This window comes from Haemorhous mexicanus, chromosome Z (genome assembly GCF_027477595.1).
Source record: "Haemorhous mexicanus isolate bHaeMex1 chromosome Z, bHaeMex1.pri, whole genome shotgun sequence".
Lineage (NCBI taxonomy): Eukaryota > Metazoa > Chordata > Aves > Passeriformes > Fringillidae > Haemorhous > Haemorhous mexicanus.
The window spans coordinates 4,125,694-4,147,181 of NC_082381.1; the positions used below are offsets into that span (position 1 = coordinate 4,125,694).

At 51.0% G+C, this 21,488-nt stretch overlaps 1 protein-coding gene across 1 annotated transcript in view; it reads right to left on the reverse strand.

The window, feature by feature from the left end:
- Positions 1 to 21,488, reverse strand: part of LOC132342048 (serine/threonine-protein kinase PAK 3-like) — a 56,990-nt gene that overhangs the window by 5,573 nt on the left and 29,929 nt on the right. The window contains exon 10 of the mRNA XM_059874233.1: positions 1,879 to 2,010. Coding sequence (XP_059730216.1) covers positions 1,879 to 2,010 — 132 coding nt within the window. The remainder of the gene's footprint in view (positions 1 to 1,878; positions 2,011 to 21,488) is intronic.

Here is a 21,488-nt window from a genome sequence, read left to right on the forward strand (position 1 = left end):
GGAAATGATTTTATCATACAGGACTCCAGCATTCAGCATCCTCAGCCAGCAACAGCAAGTGCTGGATGCTCAGAAACTTGCACCTCTGCCTTGCACTCAAGACAGCACCCCCAGAATGGGCACTTACTCTTTTGGTCCGAGCAGGCGGTGATGTGACCACAGCTGGACGCTTCAGTTTTTCTTGCTCATCTTCCTCCTCCTTGGCTTCTTCAGCAATTGGAGAGAGAGCCAGAGGAAAGACAGCTCTTGGTCTTGTCACCTGTGGCAAGAGGGAATCATAGGGTTAAGCCGTTACCTAGGGCTTATAACTTGACTTCCTCTCGCATCTACAGCAACACCTGCTAAGGAGAACTCATCTGCTCTGTTGGCATAGGCATTCTAAGTCACTCCAACCAGATTGAAATTGGCAAATTCAACAGATGAGTACATCGCTAGGAATTCAATATTCCTTCCTGTCTGCTAAAAGCAAGCAACATTGTCTATGCAAAACACAGCTTATAGTTCTTGAAAGCTCTGAAAAGTAGGAAAGAGACAGCAAGGACTTTGCGACGGCAGCAGTAGACGTGGAAAACCAGAAACGGTTCAGATTCTCTTTCATTGCATTGTTAAGGGCCAGAAAATAGTGCAGAAGCGTCCATGATTGCTGGAAAACTAGAAACTCAAGAAGGGTTCTCCTCCTAGGAAAGCAACCAACAATAAGATGGAAGTGTCAGCTCTACATGTGTCTAAAACACTTGGATGCAGAGGGTGGATGTTTATAAGGGAAAAAGCCCTTGTGGTGAGCATGGCCAGGTAGGCATCTATGGAAGTCTGTTTGAATGTCCCTCATGAGTCTCCCCATTTCCTGGCTAAAGCTCCTTCAGCACCTCCTCACAGGCCTTGTGCTCCACCTCCTTGCCTAGCTCCCGTGGCCTTCTCTGCGCACGCTCCAGCCCCTCTATCACTTTCTGCTTCCCAGGGGCCCACAGCTGCACACAGCACTCCAGCTGTGGCCGCAGTGCTGCCAAGCACAGGGCGACGCTCACTGCCCTGCTCCTGCTGCCCCCACTGCTGCCGACACAGGCCACGATGCCCTTGGCCTTCTTGGCCACCGGGCCACAGTCTGCTTCATCTGCAGCTTCTCCAGACCTGCAGCAACCCTGCCTCCTTCTGACCCACACAGCTCCTTATCTAAAAAGTTGCTTGTTTGACTTCAAATACAGCATCCACCATTTCAAGATGGCCTTCCTCTTCTGAGCAACACAAGACAGCTGTCAAGGACTTGCAGCTTCACCCCCTCTCCGGCCTCCAAGGCACATGCCAAAGCTGCAGACTTCAGCCCAAAAGTGATCAACAGAGAGTTGCCCCTTCTGCTGTTTGCCTCACAAGGAGGCTTCGCAACTCCTTGGTTCCTTTCTTTGGCCACACACAAGATTGGCTCCCCACAGCTTCATGGACAACACAAACATCTCCTTGAACCTGAGCAAAAGCCAGAAGGCAGCTGGGTCAACAAAGACTCTACAAGTGAGGAACCACTCAAGAAAACTGCAGAACACTTCCACAAGCCAAAGACACCTTTCCAAAAAGGGAAAACAAACCAAAAGAGCCTTTTGACCTCCAGCACTACCACATTCGCCCTTGGCCATAACACCGCAGAATCCCAGAGATGGAGCTTCTGTGAGCCAAACAGCCAGAAGCTCAGCTGCAACCCCGGGCTCTTCAGTGCCCCAGCATTACAGCTCATAGGCCAATTTCTTGCTGTCACTGCCTTCAGGAAATGCCTACATCCTGCAGGACTCCAGCAGTCAGCATCCTCAGTCAGCAACAGCAAGTGCTGGCTGCTCAGAAACTTGCACCTCTGCTTTGCTCTAAAGACAGCATCACAGAATGGGCACTTACTCTCTTGGAATGAACAGCCTGTGGTGTGACCACAGCTGGACGCTTCCATTTGACTTGCTCAACTTCCTCATCTTTGGCTTCTTCTCCAGGAGCAGAGGGAGGCAGGGGAGAGATGGTTCTTGGTCTTGTAACCTGTGGCAAGAGAGAAGCATGACAGACAGGCTATTACCCATCAATTATAACCCCACTTCTCCTTAGATCTATAACCACATCTGCTAAAAGGAAATCATCAGCTTTGTCGGCAATGTCATTCTAAGTCACTCCAACCAGATTGAAATGGGCCAATTCAACAGAATAGAATATGGCTATGTATTTGATATTCTTTCCTGGCTCTTTTAATGAGCAACATTGTCTCTGCAAATGCAGATTTTACTTCTTGAAAGCTCTAAAATAGAAAAGAAGAAACGAGCCAGCAAGACCTTTGCAACTCCTGCTGACACAATGGAAACCAGAAAGGGTTCAGAATCCCTTTCATTGCATGATAAGAGCCAGAAAAGTAGTACAGAGGCATCTTTGCTGGCTGGAAAAAGAGAAAATGAAGAGGGCTTCTCCTCCTAGGAAACCAACCAACAATAAGATCAAAGTGTCAGCTTTGCCTGTGTCTAAAACACTTGGATGCGGGGAGGGGACATTTGGCAGGGGAACAGCCCTTGTGGTAAGCACTGTCATGTAGGCATCCAAGGAAGTCTTCTTGAAGGTCCTTCATGAGCCTCCCCTTGTCCAGGGTAAAGCTTCTCCAGCACCTCCTCACTGGCCTTGTGCTCCACACCCCAGCCCAGATCCCGTGGAATTCTCTGCATACACTTCAGCCCCTAATCACTTTCTGCTTCCCAGGAGCCCACAGCTGCACACAGCACTCCAGCTGTGGCTGCAGCGCTGCCCAGCACAGGGCGACGCTCACTGCCCTGCTCCTGCTGCCCCACTGCTGCTGACACAGGCCACGATGACCTTGGCCTTCTTGGCCACCGGGCCACAGTCTGCCTCATCCTCAGGTGACCTGCAACAGCAGCACCCGTGCCTCCTTTTGACCCACACAGCTCCCCATCCACAATGTTGCTTGTTTGACTTCAAATACAGCATCCACCATTTCAAGATGGCCTTCCTCTTCTGAGCAACACAAGACAGCAGTCAAGGACTTGCAGCTTCACCCCCACTGCGGGCTCCAACGCAATTGCCAAAGCTGCAGACTTCTGGGCAAAACGGATCAACAGAAAGTTGCCCGTTCTGCTGTTTGCCTCACAAGGAGGCTTTGACACTGCGCGGTTCCTTTCTTTGGCCACCTGAGACAAGAATGGCTCCCCACAGCATCATGGACAGCACAATCATCTCCATGCAGCTTAGCAAAAGCCAAAAGACAGCTGGGCCAACAGACACTCTACAAGTGAGGAACGACTCAAGAAAACTTAAAAACATTTCCACAAGCCAAAGACACCTTTCCAAAAAGGGAAAACAAACCAAAAGAGCCCTTTGAAATCCAGCACTACAACTTGGCCCTTGGCCATAACATCGCAGAAGCCCAGAGAAGCAGCTTTCCTGAGCAAAGCAGCCAGAAGCTCAGCTGCCGCCCCAAGATCTTCAGTGCCCCACCCAGCATGACAGGTCAAAGGCCAATTTCTTGCTGTCACTGCCTACAGGAAATGACTATATCATACAGGACTCCAGCATTCAGCATCCTCAGCCAGCAACAGCAAGTGCTGGCTGCTCAGAAGCTTGCACCTCTGCCTTGTACTAAAGACAGCACCACACACAATGGGCACTAACTCTCTTGGAACGAGCAGGCGGTGATGTGACCACAACTGGACGCTTCAGTTTTTCTTGCTCATCTTCCTCCTCCTTGGCTTCTTCAGCAATTGGAGGGAGAGCCAGAGGAAAGACAGCTCTTGGTCTTGTCACCTGTGGCAAGAGGGAATCATAGGGATAAGCCATTACCTAGGGCTTATAACTTGATTCCCCCTCACATCTACAGCCACATCTGCTAAGAAGAACTCATCAACGTTGTTGGTAATGGCATCCTAAGTTACTCCCAGACTGAAACGGGCCAATTCAACAGATCATTATATATTGCTAAGAATTCATTACTCCTCTCTGTCTGCTTTCAGTGAGCAACGTTGTTTGTGCAAAATGCAGCTTTTTATTTCGTGAAAGCTCTGTAATGGAAAAGTAGGAAAGATCCAGCAAGGTTTTTGCAACTGCTGTGGCAGACATGGAAAACCAGAAAGGGTTCAGAATCCCTTTCATTGCATGATATAAGACGGAAAATAGTGCAGAAGCATCCATGCTTGCTGGAAAACTCGAAAATGAACAGGGCTTCTCCTCCTAGGAAACCAACAAAATCCAAGATGAAAGTGTAATCTCTGCATGTCTCTAAAACACTTGGATGCAGAGAGCAGACGTTTGGAAAGGGAAACAGCCCTTGTGGTGAGCAGTCTCATGAAGGCATCTATATAGTCCCACATGAGCCTGCCCTTGTCCAGGCTAAAGCTCACTCAGCACCTCCTCACTGGCCTTGTGCTCCACTAACTTAGCCAGATCCTGTGGCCTTCTCTGCACACGCTCCAGCCCCTCTATCACTTTCTGCTTCCAAGGGGCCCACAGCTGCACACAGCACTCCAGCTGTGGCCGCAGCGCTGCCCAGCACAGGGCGATGCTCACTGCCCTGCTCCTGCTGCCCCCACTGCTGCTGACACAGGCCATGATGCCCTTGGCCTTCTTGGCCACCGGGCCACAGTCTGCTTCATCTGCAGCTTCTCCAGACCTGCAGCACCCCTGCCTCCTTCGGACCGACACAGCTCCCCATCCACAAAGTTGCTTGTTTGACTTCAAGTACACCAGCCACCATTTCAAGATGGCCTTCCTCTTCTGAGCAACACAAGACAGCAGTCAAGGACTTGCAGCTTCACCCCCACTGCGGGTACCAATGCAATTGCCAAAGCCGCAGACTTCTGGGCAAAACGGATCAACAGATACTTGCCCCTTCTGCTGTTTGCCTCACAAGGAGGCTTCGACACTGCGCGGTTCCTTTCTTTGGCCACATGCAACAAGAAAGGCCTGCCACAGCTTCATGGACTATACAAACATCTCCTTGCAGCTTATTGAAGCCAAAAGTCAGCTGGGACAAAAGAGACTATACGTGAGGAAGGACTCAAGAAAACTGCAGAACAATTCCACAAGCCAAAGACACCTTTCCAAAAGGGGAAAACAAACCAACAGAGCCTTTTGACCTCCAGCATTACCACATGCGCCCTTGTCCGTCACACTGCAGAAGCCCAGAGAAGCAGCGTCCTTAAGCCAAGCAGCCAGATGCTCAGCCGCAGACCCCAGCTCATCAGTGCCCCAGCATGACAGGTCAAAGGCCAATTTCTTGCTGTCACTGCCTTCAGGAAATGACTACATCCTGCAGGACTCCAGCACTCAGCATGCTCAGCCAGCAACCGCAAGTGCTGGCTGCTCAGAAACTTGCACCTCAGCAGCCCAGAATGGGCACTTACTCTTTTGGTATGAGCAGGCGGCCATTTGACCACAGCTGGACGTTTTCGTTTTTCTTGCTCATCTTCCTCCTCCTTGGCTTCTTCAGCAATTGGAGGGAGAGCCAGAGGATAGAGGACTCTTGGCCTTGGCACCTGTGGCAAGAGGTGGATCATGGATAAGCTGTTACCTAGGGCGTATAATTTCATTTCCTATCGCATCTACAGCAACAGCACCTAAGGAGAACTCATGAACTTTGTTGGCAATGGCATTCTTAGTCACTTCAACCAGATTGAAATGGGCCAGGTCAACAGATCTTTACATTGCTAAGAAATCTGCTAGAAGCAAGCAACGTTGTCTATGCAAAACACAGCTTTTAGGTCTTGAAAGATCTCAAATGGAAAAGTAGGAAAGAGACAGCAAGGCTTTTGAGACAGCTGCAGCAGACATGGAAAACCAGAAAGTGTTCAAAATCCCTTTCATTGCATGATAAGAGCTGGAAAATAGTGCAGAAGCATCCATGATTGCTGGAAAACTAGAAAATGAACAATGCATCTCCTCTTAGGAAACCAACAAACAAATAGATGGAAGTGTCATCGCTGCCTGTGTCTAAAACACATGGATGCAGAGAGAGGATGATGTGAAGGGAAAGAGCCCTTGTGGTGAACACTGTCATGTAGGCATCTAAGGAATTCTGCTTGAAGGTCCTTTATGTGCCTCCCCTGTCCAATCTAAAGCTCCCTCAGTCCCTCAGCACCTCCTCACTGGCCTTGTGCTCCACACCCAAGCCCAGCTCCCGTGGCCTACTCAGCACATGCACCAGCCCCTCAAACACTTTCTGCTTCCCAGGGGCCCACAGCTGCACACAGCATTCCAGCTGTGGCCGCAGTGGTGCCAGGCACAGAGCGACGCTGAAGGCCCTGCTCCTGCTGCCCCCACTGCTGCCGACACAGGCCACAATGCCCTTGGCCTTCTTGGCCACCGGGCCACAGTCTGCTTCATCTGCAGCTTCTCCAGACCTGCAGCAACCCTGCCTCCTTCTGACCCACACAGCTCTTTATCTAAAAAGTTGCTTGTTTGACTTCAAATACAGCATCCACCATTTCAAGATGGCCTTCCTCTTCTGAGCAACACAAGACAGCTGTCAAGGACTTGCAGCTTCACCCCCACTGCAGGTACCAATGCAATTGCCAAAGCTGCAGACTTCAGCCCAAAAGTGATCAACAGAAACTTGCCCCTTCTGCTGCTTGCCTCACAAGGAGGCTTCGACACTGCGCGGTTCCTTTCTTTGGCTACACGCAACCAGAAAGGCCAGCCACAGCTTCAAGGACAGCAGAAACATTTCCTTGAATCTGAGCAAAAGCCAAAAGGCAGCTGGGTCAACAGAGACTCTACCAGTGAAGAACGACTCAAAAAATCTGAAGAACAATTCCAAAAGCCAAAGACACCTCTCCAAAAAGGGAAAAAAAACCAAAAGAGCCCTCTGACCTCCAGCACTACCACATGTGCCCTTGGCCATAACATCGCAGAAGCCCAAAGGAGCACCTTCCCTAAGCCAAGCAGCCAGATGCTCAGCCGCCGCCCCCAGCTCTACAGTGCCCCAGCATGACAAGTCAAAGGCCAATTTCTTGCTGTCACTGCCACAGGAAATGCCTACATCCTGCAGGACTCCAGCACTCAGCATCCTCAGCCAGCAACAGCAAGTGCTGGCTGCTCAGAAACTTGCACCTCTGCCTTGCACTCAAGACAGCACCCCCAGAATGGGCACTTACTCTTTTGGTCCGAGCAGGCGGTGATGTGACCACAGCTGGACGCTTCAGTTTTTCTTGCTCATCTTCCTCCTCCTTGGCTTCTTCAGCAATTGGAGAGAGAGCCAGAGGAAAGACAGCTCTTGGTCTTGTCACCTGTGGCAAGAGGGAATCATAGGGTTAAGCCGTTACCTAGGGCTTATAACTTGACTTCCTCTCGCATCTACAGCAACACCTGCTAAGGAGAACTCATCTGCTCTGTTGGCATAGGCATTCTAAGTCACTCCAACCAGATTGAAATTGGCAAATTCAACAGATGAGTACATCGCTAGGAATTCAATATTCCTTCCTGTCTGCTATAAGCAAGCAACATTGTCTATGCAAAACACAGCTTATAGTTCTTGAAAGCTCTGAAAAGTCGGAAAGAGACAGCAAGGCCTTTGCGACGGCAGCGGTAGACATGGAAAACCAGAAAGGGTTCAGAATCTCTTTCATTGCATTGTTAAGGGCCAGAAAATAGTGCAGAAGCGTCCATGATTGCTGGAAAACTAGAAACTCAAGAAGGGTTCTCCTCCTAGGAAAGCAACCAACAATAAGATGGAAGTGTCAGCTCTATATGTGTCTAAAACACTTGGATGCAGAGAGTGGATGTTTATAAGGGAAAAAGCCCTTGTGGTGAGCATGGCCAGGTAGGCATCTATGGAAGTCTGTTTGAATGTCCCTCATGAGCCTCCCCATTTCCTGGCTAAAGCTCCTTCAGCACCTCCTCACAGGCCTTGTGCTCCACCTCCTTGCCTAGCTCCCGTGGCCTTCTCTGCGCACGCTCCAGCCCCTCGATCATTTTCTGCTACCAAGGGGCCCACAGCTGCACACAGCACTCCAGCTGTGGCCGCAGTGCTGCCAAGCACAGGGCGACGCTCACTGCCCTGCTCCTGCTGCCCCCACTGCTGCCGACACAGGCCACGATGCCCTTGGCCTTCTTGGCCACCGGGCCACAGTCTGCTTCATCTGCAGCTTCTCCAGACCTGCAGCAACCCTGCCTCCTTCTGACCCACACAGCTCCCCATCCACAACGTTGCTTGTTTGACTTCAAATACAGCATCCACCATTTCAAGATGGCCTTCCTCTTCTGAGCAACACAAGACAGCTGTCAAGGACTTGCAGCTTCACCCCCTCTCCGGCCTCCAAGGCACATGCCAAAGCTGCAGACTTCAGCCCAAAAGTGATCAACAGAGAGTTGTCCCTTCTGCTGTTTGCCTCACAAGGAGGCTTCGCAACTCCTTGGTTCCTTTCTTTGGCCACACACAAGATTGGCTCCCCACAGCTTCATGGACAACACAAACATCTCCTTGAACCTGAGCAAAAGCCAGAAGGCAGCTGGGTCAACAAAGACTCTACAAGTGAGGAACCACTCAAGAAAACTGCAGAACACTTCCACAAGCCAAAGACACCTTTCCAAAACGAGGAAACAAAACCCAACAGAGCCTTTTGACCTCCAGCACTAACACGTGCGGCCTTGGCTATTACACTGCAGAAGCCCAGAGATGGAGCTTCCCTGAGCCAAGCAGCCAGAAGCTCAGCCGCAGCTCCAAGCTCTTCAGTGCCCTAGCACGACAGCTCATAGGCCAATTTCTTGTTGTCACTGCCCACAGGAAATGGCTACGTCGTGCAGGACTCCAGCACTCAGCATCCTCAGCCAGCAACAGCAAGTGCTGGATGCTCAGAAACTTGCACCTCTGCCTTGCACTCAAGACAGCACCCCCAGAATGGGCACTTACTCTTTTGGTCCGAGCAGGCGGTGATGTGACCACAGCTGGACGCTTCAGTTTTTCTTGCTCATCTTCCTCCTCCTTGGCTTCTTCAGCAATTGGAGAGAGAGCCAGAGGAAAGACAGCTCTTGGTCTTGTCACCTGTGGCAAGAGGGAATCATAGGGTTAAGCCGTTACCTAGGGCTTATAACTTGACTTCCTCTCGCATCTACAGCAACACCTGCTAAGGAGAACTCATCTGCTCTGTTGGCATAGGCATTCTAAGTCACTCCAACCAGATTGAAATTGGCAAATTCAACAGATGAGTACATCGCTAGGAATTCAATATTCCTTCCTGTCTGCTATAAGCAAGCAACATTGTCTATGCAAAACACAGCTTATAGTTCTTGAAAGCTCTGAAAAGTAGGAAAGAGACAGCAAGGACTTTGCGACGGCAGCAGTAGACGTGGAAAACCAGAAAGGGTTCAGATTCTCTTTCATTGCATTGTTAAGGGCCAGAAAATAGTGCAGAAGCGTCCATGATTGCTGGAAAACTAGAAACTCAAGAAGGGTTCTCCTCCTAGGAAAGCAACCAACAATAAGATGGAAGTGTCAGCTCTACATGTGTCTAAAACACTTGGATGCAGAGAGTGGATGTTTATAAGGGAAAAAGCCCTTGTGGTGAGCATGGCCAGGTAGGCATCTATGGAAGTGTCAGCTCTACATGTGTCTAAAACACTTGGATGCAGAGAGTGGATGTTTATAAGGGAAAAAGCCCTTGTGGTGAGCATGGCCAGGTAGGCATCTATGGAAGTCTGTTTGAATGTCCCTCATGAGCCTCCCCATTTCCTGGCTAAAGCTCCTTCAGCACCTCCTCACAGGCCTTGTGCTCCACCTCCTTGCCTAGCTCCCGTGGCCTTCTCTGCGCACGCTCCAGCTCCTCTATCACTTTCTGCTTCCCAGGGGCCCACAGCTGCACACAGCACTCCAGCTGTGGCCGCAGTGCTGCCAAGCACAGGGCGACGCTCACTGCCCTGCTCCTGCTGCCCCCATTGCTGCCGACACAGGCCACGATGCCCTTGGCCTTCTTGGCCACCGGGCCACAGTCTGCTTCATCTGCAGCTTCTCCAGACCTGCAGCAACCCTGCCTCCTTCTGACCCACACAGCTCCTTATCTAAAAAGTTGCTTGTTTGACTTCAAATACAGCATCCACCATTTCAAGATGGCCTTCTTCTTCTGAGCAACACAAGACAGCTGTCAAGGACTTGCAGCTTCACCCCCTCTCCGGCCTCCAAGGCACATGCCAAAGCTGCAGACTTCAGCCCAAAAGTGATCAACAGAGAGTTGCCCCTTCTGCTGTTTGCCTCACAAGGAGGCTTCGCAACTCCTTGGTTCCTTTCTTTGGCCACACACAAGATTGGCTCCCCACAGCTTCATGGACAACACAAACATCTCCTTGAACCTGAGCAAAAGCCAGAAGGCAGCTGGGTCAACAAAGACTCTACAAGTGAGGAACCACTCAAGAAAACTGCAGAACACTTCCACAAGCCAAAGACACCTTTCCAAAACGAGGAAACAAAACCCAACAGAGCCTTTTGACCTCCAGCACTAACACGTGCGGCCTTGGCTATAACACTGCAGAAGCCCAGAGATGGAGCTTCCCTGAGCCAAGCAGCCAGAAGCTCAGCCGCAGCTCCAAGCTCTTCAGTGCCCTAGCACGACAGCTCATAGGCCAATTTCTTGTTGTCACTGCCCACAGGAAATGGCTACGTCGTGCAGGACTCCAGCACTCAGCATCCTCAGCCAGCAACAGCAAGTGCTGGATGCTCAGAAACTTGCACCTCTGCCTTGCACTCAAGACAGCACCCCCAGAATGGGCACTTACTCTTTTGGTCCGAGCAGGCGGTGATGTGACCACAGCTGGACGCTTCAGTTTTTCTTGCTCATCTTCCTCCTCCTTGGCTTCTTCAGCAATTGGAGAGAGAGCCAGAGGAAAGACAGCTCTTGGTCTTGTCACCTGTGGCAAGAGGGAATCATAGGGTTAAGCCGTTACCTAGGGCTTATAACTTGACTTCCTCTCGCATCTACAGCAACACCTGCTAAGGAGAACTCATCTGCTCTGTTGGCATAGGCATTCTAAGTCACTCCAACCAGATTGAAATTGGCAAATTCAGCAGATGAGTACATCGCTAGGAATTCAATATTCCTTCCTGTCTGCTATAAGCAAGCAACATTGTCTATGCAAAACACAGCTTATAGTACTTGAAAGCTCTGAAAAGTCGGAAAGAGACAGCAAGGCCTTTGCGACGGCAGCGGTAGACGTGGAAAACCAGAAAGGGTTCAGAATCTCTTTCATTGCATTGTTAAGGGCCAGAAAATAGTGCAGAAGCGTCCATGATTGCTGGAAAACTAGAAACTCAAGAAGGGTTCTCCTCCTAGGAAAGCAACCAACAATAAGATGGAAGTGTCAGCTCTACATGTGTCTAAAACACTTGGATGCAGAGAGTGGATGTTTATAAGGGAAAAAGCCCTTGTGGTGAGCATGGCCAGGTAGGCATCTATGGAAGTGTCAGCTCTACATGTGTCTAAAACACTTGGATGCAGAGAGTGGATGTTTATAAGGGAAAAAGCCCTTGTGGTGAGCATGGCCAGGTAGGCATCTATGGAAGTCTGTTTGAATGTCCCTCATGAGCCTCCCCATTTCCTGGCTAAAGCTCCTTCAGCACCTCCTCACAGGCCTTGTGCTCCACCTCCTTGCCTAGCTCCCGTGGCCTTCTCTGCGCACGCTCCAGCTCCTCTATCACTTTCTGCTTCCCAGGGGCCCACAGCTGCACACAGCACTCCAGCTGTGGCCGCAGTGCTGCCAAGCACAGGGCGACGCTCACTGCCCTGCTCCTGCTGCCCCCATTGCTGCCGACACAGGCCACGATGCCCTTGGCCTTCTTGGCCACCGGGCCACAGTCTGCTTCATCTGCAGCTTCTCCAGACCTGCAGCAACCCTGCCTCCTTCTGACCCACACAGCTCCTTATCTAAAAAGTTGCTTGTTTGACTTCAAATACAGCATCCACCATTTCAAGATGGCCTTCTTCTTCTGAGCAACACAAGACAGCTGTCAAGGACTTGCAGCTTCACCCCCTCTCCGGCCTCCAAGGCACATGCCAAAGCTGCAGACTTCAGCCCAAAAGTGATCAACAGAGAGTTGCCCCTTCTGCTGTTTGCCTCACAAGGAGGCTTCGCAACTCCTTGGTTCCTTTCTTTGGCCACACACAAGATTGGCTCCCCACAGCTTCATGGACAACACAAACATCTCCTTGAACCTGAGCAAAAGCCAGAAGGCAGCTGGGTCAACAAAGACTCTACAAGTGAGGAACCACTCAAGAAAACTGCAGAACACTTCCACAAGCCAAAGACACCTTTCCAAAACGAGGAAACAAAACCCAACAGAGCCTTTTGACCTCCAGCACTAACACGTGCGGCCTTGGCTATAACACTGCAGAAGCCCAGAGATGGAGCTTCCCTGAGCCAAGCAGCCAGAAGCTCAGCCGCAGCTCCAAGCTCTTCAGTGCCCTAGCACGACAGCTCATAGGCCAATTTCTTGTTGTCACTGCCCACAGGAAATGGCTACGTCGTGCAGGACTCCAGCACTCAGCATCCTCAGCCAGCAACAGCAAGTGCTGGATGCTCAGAAACTTGCACCTCTGCCTTGCACTCAAGACAGCACCCCCAGAATGGGCACTTACTCTTTTGGTCCGAGCAGGCGGTGATGTGACCACAGCTGGACGCTTCAGTTTTTCTTGCTCATCTTCCTCCTCCTTGGCTTCTTCAGCAATTGGAGAGAGAGCCAGAGGAAAGACAGCTCTTGGTCTTGTCACCTGTGGCAAGAGGGAATCATAGGGTTAAGCCGTTACCTAGGGCTTATAACTTGACTTCCTCTCGCATCTACAGCAACACCTGCTAAGGAGAACTCATCTGCTCTGTTGGCATAGGCATTCTAAGTCACTCCAACCAGATTGAAATTGGCAAATTCAGCAGATGAGTACATCGCTAGGAATTCAATATTCCTTCCTGTCTGCTATAAGCAAGCCACATTGCCTATGCAAAACACAGCTTATAGTACTTGAAAGCTCTGAAAAGTCGGAAAGAGACAGCAAGGCCTTTGCGACGGCAGCGGTAGACGTGGAAAACCAGAAAGGGTTCAGATTCTCTTTCATTGCATTGTTAAGGGCCAGAAAATAGTGCAGAAGCGTCCATGATTGCTGGAAAACTAGAAACTCAAGAAGGGTTCTCCTCCTAGGAAAGCAACCAACAATAAGATGGAAGTGTCAGCTCTACATGTGTCTAAAACACTTGGATGCAGAGAGTGGATGTTTATAAGGGAAAAAGCCCTTGTGGTGAGCATGGCCAGGTAGGCATCTATGGAAGTCTGTTTGAATGTCCCTCATGAGCCTCCCCATTTCCTGGCTAAAGCTCCTTCAGCACCTCCTCACAGGCCTTGTGCTCCACCTCCTTGCCTAGCTCCCGTGGCCTTCTCTGCGCACGCTCCAGCCCCTCGATCACTTTCTGCTTCCCAGGGGCCCACAGCTGCACACAGCACTCCAGCTGTGGCCGCAGTGCTGCCAAGCACAGGGCGACGCTCACTGCCCTGCTCCTGCTGCCCCCACTGCTGCCGACACAGGCCACGATGCCCTTGGCCTTCTTGGCCACCGGGCCACAGTCTGCTTCATCTGCAGCTTCTCCAGACCTGCAGCAACCCTGCCTCCTTCTGACCCACACAGCTCCTTATCTAAAAAGTTGCTTGTTTGACTTCAAATACAGCATCCACCATTTCAAGATGGCCTTCCTCTTCTGAGCAACACAAGACAGCTGTCAAGGACTTGCAGCTTCACCCCCTCTCCGGCCTCCAAGGCACATGCCAAAGCTGCAGACTTCAGCCCAAAAGTGATCAACAGAGAGTTGCCCCTACTGCTGTTTGCCTCACAAGGAGGCTTCGCAACTCCTTGGTTCCTTTCTTTGGCCACACACAAGATTGGCTCCCCACAGCTTCATGGACAACACAAACATCTCCTTGAACCTGAGCAAAAGCCAGAAGGCAGCTGGGTCAACAAAGACTCTACAAGTGAGGAACCACTCAAGAAAACTGCAGAACACTTCCACAAGCCAAAGACACCTTTCCAAAACGAGGAAACAAAACCCAACAGAGCCTTTTGACCTCCAGCACTAACACGTGCGGCCTTGGCTATAACACTGCAGAAGCCCAGAGATGGAGCTTCCCTGAGCCAAGCAGCCAGAAGCTCAGCCGCAGCTCCAAGCTCTTCAGTGCCCTAGCACGACAGCTCATAGGCCAATTTCTTGTTGTCACTGCCCACAGGAAATGGCTACGTCGTGCAGGACTCCAGCACTCAGCATCCTCAGCCAGCAACAGCAAGTGCTGGATGCTCAGAAACTTGCACCTCTGCCTTGCACTCAAGACAGCACCCCCAGAATGGGCACTTACTCTTTTGGTCCGAGCAGGCGGTGATGTGACCACAGCTGGACGCTTCAGTTTTTCTTGCTCATCTTCCTCCTCCTTGGCTTCTTCAGCAATTGGAGAGAGAGCCAGAGGAAAGACAGCTCTTGGTCTTGTCACCTGTGGCAAGAGGGAATCATAGGGTTAAGCCGTTACCTAGGGCTTATAACTTGACTTCCTCTCGCATCTACAGCAACACCTGCTAAGGAGAACTCATCTGCTCTGTTGGCATAGGCATTCTAAGTCACTCCAACCAGATTGAAATTGGCAAATTCAGCAGATGAGTACATCGCTAGGAATTCAATATTCCTTCCTGTCTGCTATAAGCAAGCCACATTGCCTATGCAAAACACAGCTTATAGTACTTGAAAGCTCTGAAAAGTCGGAAAGAGACAGCAAGGCCTTTGCGACGGCAGCGGTAGACGTGGAAAACCAGAAAGGGTTCAGATTCTCTTTCATTGCATTGTTAAGGGCCAGAAAATAGTGCAGAAGCGTCCATGATTGCTGGAAAACTAGAAACTCAAGAAGGGTTCTCCTCCTAGGAAAGCAACCAACAATAAGATGGAAGTGTCAGCTCTACATGTGTCTAAAACACTTGGATGCAGAGAGTGGATGTTTATAAGGGAAAAAGCCCTTGTGGTGAGCATGGCCAGGTAGGCATCTATGGAAGTGTCAGCTCTACATGTGTCTAAAACACTTGGATGCAGAGAGTGGATGTTTATAAGGGAAAAAGCCCTTGTGGTGAGCATGGCCAGGTAGGCATCTATGGAAGTCTGTTTGAATGTCCCTCATGAGCCTCCCCATTTCCTGGCTAAAGCTCCTTCAGCACCTCCTCACAGGCCTTGTGCTCCACCTCCTTGCCTAGCTCCCGTGGCCTTCTCTGCGCACGCTCCAGCTCCTCTATCACTTTCTGCTTCCCAGGGGCCCACAGCTGCACACAGCACTCCAGCTGTGGCCGCAGTGCTGCCAAGCACAGGGCGACGCTCACTGCCCTGCTCCTGCTGCCCCCATTGCTGCCGACACAGGCCACGATGCCCTTGGCCTTCTTGGCCACCGGGCCACAGTCTGCTTCATCTGCAGCTTCTCCAGACCTGCAGCAACCCTGCCTCCTTCTGACCCACACAGCTCCTTATCTAAAAAGTTGCTTGTTTGACTTCAAATACAGCATCCACCATTTCAAGATGGCCTTCTTCTTCTGAGCAACACAAGACAGCTGTCAAGGACTTGCAGCTTCACCCCCTCTCCGGCCTCCAAGGCACATGCCAAAGCTGCAGACTTCAGCCCAAAAGTGATCAACAGAGAGTTGCCCCTTCTGCTGTTTGCCTCACAAGGAGGCTTCGCAACTCCTTGGTTCCTTTCTTTGGCCACACACAAGATTGGCTCCCCACAGCTTCATGGACAACACAAACATCTCCTTGAACCTGAGCAAAAGCCAGAAGGCAGCTGGGTCAACAAAGACTCTACAAGTGAGGAACCACTCAAGAAAACTGCAGAACACTTCCACAAGCCAAAGACACCTTTCCAAAACGAGGAAACAAAACCCAACAGAGCCTTTTGACCTCCAGCACTAACACGTGCGGCCTTGGCTATAACACTGCAGAAGCCCAGAGATGGAGCTTCCCTGAGCCAAGCAGCCAGAAGCTCAGCCGCAGCTCCAAGCTCTTCAGTGCCCTAGCACGACAGCTCATAGGCCAATTTCTTGTTGTCACTGCCCACAGGAAATGGCTACGTCGTGCAGGACTCCAGCACTCAGCATCCTCAGCCAGCAACAGCAAGTGCTGGATGCTCAGAAACTTGCACCTCTGCCTTGCACTCAAGACAGCACCCCCAGAATGGGCACTTACTCTTTTGGTCCGAGCAGGCGGTGATGTGACCACAGCTGGACGCTTCAGTTTTTCTTGCTCATCTTCCTCCTCCTTGGCTTCTTCAGCAATTGGAGAGAGAGCCAGAGGAAAGACAGCTCTTGGTCTTGTCACCTGTGGCAAGAGGGAATCATAGGGTTAAGCCGTTACCTAGGGCTTATAACTTGACTTCCTCTCGCATCTACAGCAACACCTGCTAAGGAGAACTCATCTGCTCTGTTGGCATAGGCATTCTAAGTCACTCCAACCAGATTGAAATTGGCAAATTCAGCAGATGAGTACATCGCTAGGAATTCAATATTCCTTCCTGTCTGCTATAAGCAAGCCACATTGCCTATGCAAAACACAGCTTATAGTACTTGAAAGCTCTGAAAAGTCGGAAAGAGACAGCAAGGCCTTTGCGACGGCAGCGGTAGACGTGGAAAACCAGAAAGGGTTCAGATTCTCTTTCATTGCATTGTTAAGGGCCAGAAAATAGTGCAGAAGCGTCCATGATTGCTGGAAAACTAGAAACTCAAGAAGGGTTCTCCTCCTAGGAAAGCAACCAACAATAAGATGGAAGTGTCAGCTCTACATGTGTCTAAAACACTTGGATGCAGAGAGTGGATGTTTATAAGGGAAAAAGCCCTTGTGGTGAGCATGGCCAGGTAGGCATCTATGGAAGTGTCAGCTCTACATGTGTCTAAAACACTTGGATGCAGAGAGTGGATGTTTATAAGGGAAAAAGCCCTTGTGGTGAGCATGGCCAGGTAGGCATCTATGGAAGTCTGTTTGAATGTCCCTCATGAGCCTCCCCATTTCCTGGCTAAAGCTCCTTCAGCACCTCCTCACAGGCCTTGTGCTCCACCTCCTTGCCTAGCTCCCGTGGCCTTCTCTGCGCACGCTCCAGCTCCTCTATCACTTTCTGCTTCCCAGGGGCCCACAGCTGCACACAGCACTCCAGCTGTGGCCGCAGTGCTGCCAAGCACAGGGCGACGCTCACTGCCCTGCTCCTGCTGCCCCCATTGCTGCCGACACAGGCCACGATGCCCTTGGCCTTCTTGGCCACCGGGCCACAGTCTGCTTCATCTGCAGCTTCTCCAGACCTGCAGCAACCCTGCCTCCTTCTGACCCACACAGCTCCTTATCTAAAAAGTTGCTTGTTTGACTTCAAATACAGCATCCACCATTTCAAGATGGCCTTCTTCTTCTGAGCAACACAAGACAGCTGTCAAGGACTTGCAGCTTCACCCCCTCTCCGGCCTCCAAGGCACATGCCAAAGCTGCAGACTTCAGCCCAAAAGTGATCAACAGAGAGTTGCCCCTTCTGCTGTTTGCCTCACAAGGAGGCTTCGCAACTCCTTGGTTCCTTTCTTTGGCCACACACAAGATTGGCTCCCCACAGCTTCATGGACAACACAAACATCTCCTTGAACCTGAGCAAAAGCCAGAAGGCAGCTGGGTCAACAAAGACTCTACAAGTGAGGAACCACTCAAGAAAACTGCAGAACACTTCCACAAGCCAAAGACACCTTTCCAAAACGAGGAAACAAAACCCAACAGAGCCTTTTGACCTCCAGCACTAACACGTGCGGCCTTGGCTATAACACTGCAGAAGCCCAGAGATGGAGCTTCCCTGAGCCAAGCAGCCAGAAGCTCAGCCGCAGCTCCAAGCTCTTCAGTGCCCTAGCACGACAGCTCATAGGCCAATTTCTTGTTGTCACTGCCCACAGGAAATGGCTACGTCGTGCAGGACTCCAGCACTCAGCATCCTCAGCCAGCAACAGCAAGTGCTGGATGCTCAGAAACTTGCACCTCTGCCTTGCACTCAAGACAGCACCCCCAGAATGGGCACTTACTCTTTTGGTCCGAGCAGGCGGTGATGTGACCACAGCTGGACGCTTCAGTTTTTCTTGCTCATCTTCCTCCTCCTTGGCTTCTTCAGCAATTGGAGAGAGAGCCAGAGGAAAGACAGCTCTTGGTCTTGTCACCTGTGGCAAGAGGGAATCATAGGGTTAAGCCGTTACCTAGGGCTTATAACTTGACTTCCTCTCGCATCTACAGCAACACCTGCTAAGGAGAACTCATCTGCTCTGTTGGCATAGGCATTCTAAGTCACTCCAACCAGATTGAAATTGGCAAATTCAGCAGATGAGTACATCGCTAGGAATTCAATATTCCTTCCTGTCTGCTATAAGCAAGCCACATTGCCTATGCAAAACACAGCTTATAGTACTTGAAAGCTCTGAAAAGTCGGAAAGAGACAGCAAGGCCTTTGCGACGGCAGCGGTAGACGTGGAAAACCAGAAAGGGTTCAGATTCTCTTTCATTGCATTGTTAAGGGCCAGAAAATAGTGCAGAAGCGTCCATGATTGCTGGAAAACTAGAAACTCAAGAAGGGTTCTCCTCCTAGGAAAGCAACCAACAATAAGATGGAAGTGTCAGCTCTACATGTGTCTAAAACACTTGGATGCAGAGAGTGGATGTTTATAAGGGAAAAAGCCCTTGTGGTGAGCATGGCCAGGTAGGCATCTATGGAAGTCTGTTTGAATGTCCCTCATGAGCCTCCCCATTTCCTGGCTAAAGCTCCTTTAGCACCTCCTCACAGGCCTTGTGCTCCACCTCCTTGCCTAGCTCCCGTGGCCTTCTCTGCGCACGCTCCAGCCCCTCTATCACTTTCTGCTTCCCAGGGGCCCACAGCTGCACACAGCACTCCACCTGTGGCCGCAGTGCTGCCAAGCACAGGGCGACGCTCACTGCCCTGCTCCTGCTGCCCCCACTGCTGCCGACACAGGCCACGATGCCCTTGGCCTTCTTGGCCACCGGGCCACAGTCTGCTTCATCTGCAGCTTCTCCAGACCTGCAGCAACCCTGCCTCCTTCTGACCCACACAGCTCCTTATCTAAAAAGTTGCTTGTTTGACTTCAAATACAGCATCCACCATTTCAAGATGGCCTTCCTCTTCTGAGCAACACAAGACAGCTGTCAAGGACTTGCAGCTTCACCCCCTCTCCGGCCTCCAAGGCACATGCCAAAGCTGCAGACTTCAGCCCAAAAGTGATCAACAGAGAGTTGCCCCTACTGCTGTTTGCCTCACAAGGAGGCTTCGCAACTCCTTGGTTCCTTTCTTTGGCCACACACAAGATTGGCTCCCCACAGCTTCATGGACAACACAAACATCTCCTTGAACCTGAGCAAAAGCCAGAAGGCAGCTGGGTCAACAAAGACTCTACAAGTGAGGAACCACTCAAGAAAACTGCAGAACACTTCCACAAGCCAAAGACACCTTTCCAAAACGAGGAAACAAAACCCAACAGAGCCTTTTGACCTCCAGCACTAACACGTGCGGCCTTGGCTATAACACTGCAGAAGCCCAGAGATGGAGCTTCCCTGAGCCAAGCAGCCAGAAGCTCAGCCGCAGCTCCAAGCTCTTCAGTGCCCTAGCACGACAGCTCATAGGCCAATTTCTTGTTGTCACTGCCCACAGGAAATGGCTACGTCGTGCAGGACTCCAGCACTCAGCATCCTCAGCCAGCAACAGCAAGTGCTGGATGCTCAGAAACTTGCACCTCTGCCTTGCACTCAAGACAGCACCCCCAGAATGGGCACTTACTCTTTTGGTCCGAGCAGGCGGTGATGTGACCACAGCTGGACGCTTCAGTTTTTCTTGCTCATCTTCCTCCTCCTTGGCTTCTTCAGCAATTGGAGAGAGAGCCAGAGGAAAGACAGCTCTTGGTCTTGTCACCTGTGGCAAGAGGGAATCATAGGGTTAAGCCGTTACCTAGGGCTTATAACTTGACTTCCTCTCGCATCTACAGCAACACCTGCTAAGGAGAACTCATCTGCTCTGTTGGCATAGGCATTCTAAGTCACTCCAACCAGATTGAAATTGGCAAATTCAACAGATGAGTACATCGCTAGGAATTCAATATTCCTTCCTGTCTGCTATAAGCAAGCAACATTGTCTATGCAAAACACAGCTTATAGTTCTTGAAAGCTCTGAAAAGTAGGAAAGAGACAGCAAGGACTTTGCGACGGCAGCAGTAGACGTGGAAAACCAGAAAGGGTTCAGATTCTCTTTCATTGCATTGTTAAGGGCCAGAAAATAGTGCAGAAGCATCCCTGATTGCTGGAAAACTAGAAACTCAAGAAGGGTTCTCCTCCTAGGAAAGCAACCAACAATAAGATGGAAGTGTCAGCTCTACATGTCTAAAACACTTGGATGCAGAGAGTGGATGTTTATAAGGGAAAAAGCCCTTGTGGTGAGCATGGCCAGGTAGGCATCTATGGAAGTCTGTTTGAATGTCCCTCATGAGCCTCCCCATTTCCTGGCTAAAGCTCCTTCAGCACCTCCTCACAGGCCTTGTGCTCCACCTCCTTGCCTAGCTCCCGTGGCCTTCTCTGCGCACGCTCCAGCCCCTCTATCACTTTCTGCTTCCCAGGGGCCCACAGCTGCACACAGCACTCCAGCTGTGGCCGCAGTGCTGCCAAGCACAGGGCGACGCTCACTGCCCTGCTCCTGCTGCCCCCACTGCTGCCGACACAGGCCACGATGCCCTTGGCCTTCTTGGCCACCGGGCCACAGTCTGCTTCATCTGCACCTTCTCCAGACCTGCAGCAACCCTGCCTCCTTCTGACCCACACAGCTCCTTATCCACAAAGTTGCTTGTTTGACTTCAAATACAGCATCCACCATTTCAAGATGGCCTTCCTCTTCTGAGCAACACAAGACAGCTGTCAAGGACTTGCAGCTTCACCCCCTCTCCGGCCTCCAAGGCACATGCCAAAGCTGCAGACTTCAGCCCAAAAGTGATCAACAGAGAGTTGCCCCTTCTGCTGTTTGCCTCACAAGGAGGCTTCGCAACTCCTTGGTTCCTTTCTTTGGCCACACACAAGATTGGCTCCCCACAGCTTCATGGACAACACAAACATCTCCTTGAACCTGAGCAAAAGCCAGAAGGCAGCTGGGTCAACAAAGACTCTGCAAGTGAGGAACCACTCAAGAAAACTGCAGAACACTTCCACAAGCCAAAGACACCTTTCCAAAACGAGGAAACAAAACCCAACAGAGCCTTTTGACCTCCAGCACTAACACGTGCGGCCTTGGCTATAACACTGCAGAAGCCCAGAGATGGAGCTTCCCTGAGCCAAGCAGCCAGAAGCTCAGCCGCAGCTCCAAGCTCTTCAGTGCCCTAGCATGACAGCTCATAGGCCAATTTCTTGTTGTCACTGCCCACAGGAAATGGCTACGTCGTGCAGGACTCCAGCACTCAGCATCCTCCGCCAGCAACAGCAAGTGC